Source organism: Triplophysa dalaica, chromosome 7 (assembly GCF_015846415.1).
Source record: "Triplophysa dalaica isolate WHDGS20190420 chromosome 7, ASM1584641v1, whole genome shotgun sequence".
NCBI lineage: Eukaryota > Metazoa > Chordata > Actinopteri > Cypriniformes > Nemacheilidae > Triplophysa > Triplophysa dalaica.
In genome coordinates, this window is record NC_079548.1 from 6,530,744 (window position 1) to 6,534,313 (window position 3,570).

At 38.9% G+C, this 3,570-nt stretch overlaps 1 protein-coding gene across 1 annotated transcript in view; it reads left to right on the forward strand.

The window, feature by feature from the left end:
* Window positions 1–2,908, forward strand: part of cbx4 (chromobox homolog 4 (Pc class homolog, Drosophila)) — a 4,541-nt gene extending 1,633 nt beyond the window's left edge. The window contains exons 4-5 of the mRNA XM_056753386.1: window positions 42–108; window positions 564–2,908. Of these exons, the coding sequence (XP_056609364.1) occupies window positions 42–108; window positions 564–1,835 (1,339 nt within the window). The 3' untranslated portion in view covers window positions 1,836–2,908. The remainder of the gene's footprint in view (window positions 1–41; window positions 109–563) is intronic.
* Window positions 2,909–3,570: the final 662 nt, after the last annotated feature.

Sequence of the window (3,570 nt, forward strand, 5' to 3'; positions counted from 1 at the left end):
GTAAACTATTTTTTTTAAATAAATATTGCACTTTTCTCCAGAGAGAGACAAGAGCAGTTAGTGGGCTATCGCAAAAGAGGACCCAAACCCAAGCACCTCCTCGTCCAGGTACGTAAACGTTTGCTTGCACGGGCTTACTTTGTTTTTTGTCTGGCAATCAGTAGTTAATATTTTCCCATATTCGCAACCAAAGTTATTCTTTTCCAGTGTGTGTGCATGGGACTATTTCTGTTTTATTGTGAATCAATAATTATGTGCACCAGTGGCTCCTTTCTGTCTGCATGCAGCTTTACGTACAGAGGTTTATTATAACTAATGCTGGTGTCACAGACCATTCATCTATGAACCCTCCCTGTTTGATTATACTATTTTGACTTCAATATCAACACACAAAATCTTGGCGTTTCTACCACAGTGCACTTGAGTCAATCGAGTTACTGGATCAACAGGAACAACAGGAAAAGAAAATCATACCGTGTCTAACTGACAAGCTCAAGCTGTAAATACTGAACTGAGCTTTCAGTTCATGCAAGATGTTCATGTTCGTGCTCCTCTTTTTTCAGCTTCCGGCGTTTGCCCGCCGATCCAGCATACTGGGTGGTCTTCAGGACATGTCGCTGGACGAGGAGAACCATCCCAAGACGGACCTGCTCCAGATCCAGCGATCGCGGCCACAGCACTACCAGCTCAACAGTAAAAAACACCATCAGTACCAACCCAGCTGCAAGGACGTCCCAACAGAACGGCACGTCAGTAGGAAAAAGAAACAATTCTATCAGCTCAACAGCAAAAAACATCATCATTACCAGCCAGACCCGAAAATGTACGACGCACCGTTCACGGGACCCATAGAGGCCAAGGGTCAAGACCCTTCCAACAAAGGGTGGAACCTCCCTCCGGCCCTACAACAGAAGTGGATACGGAACAAAGACACAGGCTGCCTGAGCAAAGTGAAAAATCTGTCCGTTGAGCTTAAGGGACTGCCGAATAACACTAACAAGGCAGAGCAGACACTCAAGACCAGTTCGAAAGCGCTTCCTAATGGCATCAGCAGTAAGATGAAAATCATCAAGAATAAAAACAAAAATGGTCGAATCGTCATCGTGATGAGCAAATACATGGATTCCTCTAAAGTTAAAAACAGGGCGACTTCCGCCATGGAAACAGCACAGTGCCATGAGGACTCTACCAGGACAGACAATCCGTCTGATGGTGAAACATCAGATCAAGGAGAGGGCCAAAAGAGCGATCGTGTTGAAAGTATCAGCAAAGTTTCTTCTTCTGCTGAAAAGTCCCACAACAAGGACGAACTTTCAAAAGCCAAGCCTGTTGACTCTGGACAAAAAGTAGTCAATCCGATGGCAATACGCAATTTTCAAACACTGCATCCAAACTCATCGCCCATGATGGCGGATAAAGCCCCATCCCACATAGACACCAAAGTCAATCACCTAAAGAGGAACCTTTCGGAGCCCGGTGTGGACGTGAGAGATCACAAGCAGTTCTTCAACTACAGAAGCATCAGTGCTCCAAATACGTTTCTCTCTTCGCCTCAAAGAGAACCCATCAACTTGCATTACAGCGGTTCCCAAACCAGCCAAGCTTACAGTTGCGATTTCACCGAAGCCATCCTGGAAGAGCCCATTGACTTAAGTTGTGGTCCGACAAGAACTCCAAAACAGTTACCCACAGTTCAGTGTGCTGCCGAGAAAGCTACTGAAAGACCTGAAAAAGAGGACAACAGTTTTGAACCCTTTGTGGGGAATGTTATCATTACAGATATCACCACAAATTGTTTAACCGTGACCTTTAAGGAATATGTCCCCGGGGAGTAAGAGCAAGTGGATTCTTATTGGTTCATGGAATGAACCTACTGGATTCATTTGGAGATGCACTAATGCATCATGGTCATTCCATAAGATATATTTACATGTTTATTTAACAAATAAAACATATAATGTACATATTAACAAACTAATTCTATGAATGTAGGGTTTGTTTGTTTGGTTGTTAATTATGTGTTTTGTAATGCATACAATTTAGATTATTGGCAATGTGCTGATGTTTCTTAATTCGGCAAAGAAATAAACCCCTGTAGTGTACGAAAGTGTGCAAAATGCTTCAAGTTGTTATGAATTTGTTTCTATCTAAAACATCTGGCTAATGCATAGAGCACACTAGTGAAATTGAGGAACTGAATCTTAATGTTAAATGCACTTACCCACTCTTTTCTATGTCCACGAATACGATTGTTGGGTAGAATGAGTTAAATGCACATTATGAATTTGAAACAATTCCGTCGTCACCTGTAACCACAAAATGGTTAGCGATTTAAGAGACCTAAATCTTAAACTGCCCTGTGATCATTAATGTAAATGAATGTACCTAAAAAGTATTTTTGGAAATTTGTCTAACAGATCTTGCATTGCTTTTGGATTATGAAATATTTTACTTGACTGGATTTTCTGATGTTGTCGACCTGTGAGGTCTTGTGCAATGCGAGATAAACAACTGGATTGTTTCATGTGCTCTACCCTTAAGATGTTTGAGTTGCACTTTATAATCTCCTGGATATCTTTTGTAGATCAATAAAGGCGACATCTAACCTTCATGCGGAACATTTTATGACTGCAGTCTGACTACAGTCATAGATAATCATAACGTTTCATGTATATTCTATAAATGAGCGTGTAGGATTGATGCTTATAGGTTATGTATTGTAGTCTAAAGTCAATTTTACTGTCAATGCAATGAAGCTGCCCCCTGAGATGCCTATACAGATTACACCATAATGCTGTCAATATCAGGGGTATTTTATATGCATGTCATTTTATACACAGGAAACATTGAATTGAAAGTGCTTCTTAAATCCATTTGAAATCTCCTCAACAATAAAAAATAAAATATGTTTTGCAATGATTCTGTAAAACGGTCATTTTCGTTTTCATTCTTTTCAAGCCCTGCATACAGAGACTAAAAAACTGCAGTGATCTTAAACATTTGACCAATTTCAATGTTTTTCCTCATAGGTAACAACCTCTTGATGCATATGTTGGTATGTGTTGTGGTCCCACAGGACTGGAAATGACTACTAAGACTTATTAAGGGATTGTGAAATTTAGCCATGCTGCCTCCTAGGTGTAGTTGCTTATGTCTTTATCTATATCACAGTCAAGAATCAAGAACAACCTCACACCATTATTTAACATACTGATCCAGACGAAAGATACAAATGTAATAAAAAAATACACAAAACAATTTATATGATATACATACACAAGTTTTATATATCTATAGGCCTACTTCCATAGTTTCTATATTTCTATAGCTCATTTCACAGTTTTGTATTGTTGTATAGCAACTTAACAGAAAATACATTTAAGCAATAAAGAATAAAGAAGAAACAGTATAGATATAAATAAAATAAATAGAAATTATAAAAATCTATGCATGGTATTAAGAATTATGGTAGCCTATAATGGCAAATTCTTCACAAGATGCACTAAAATAGGCTAATTGTCTATAGGCTTGTAACAATTATCCAACCTTTACATTCTTCATATTAATTAG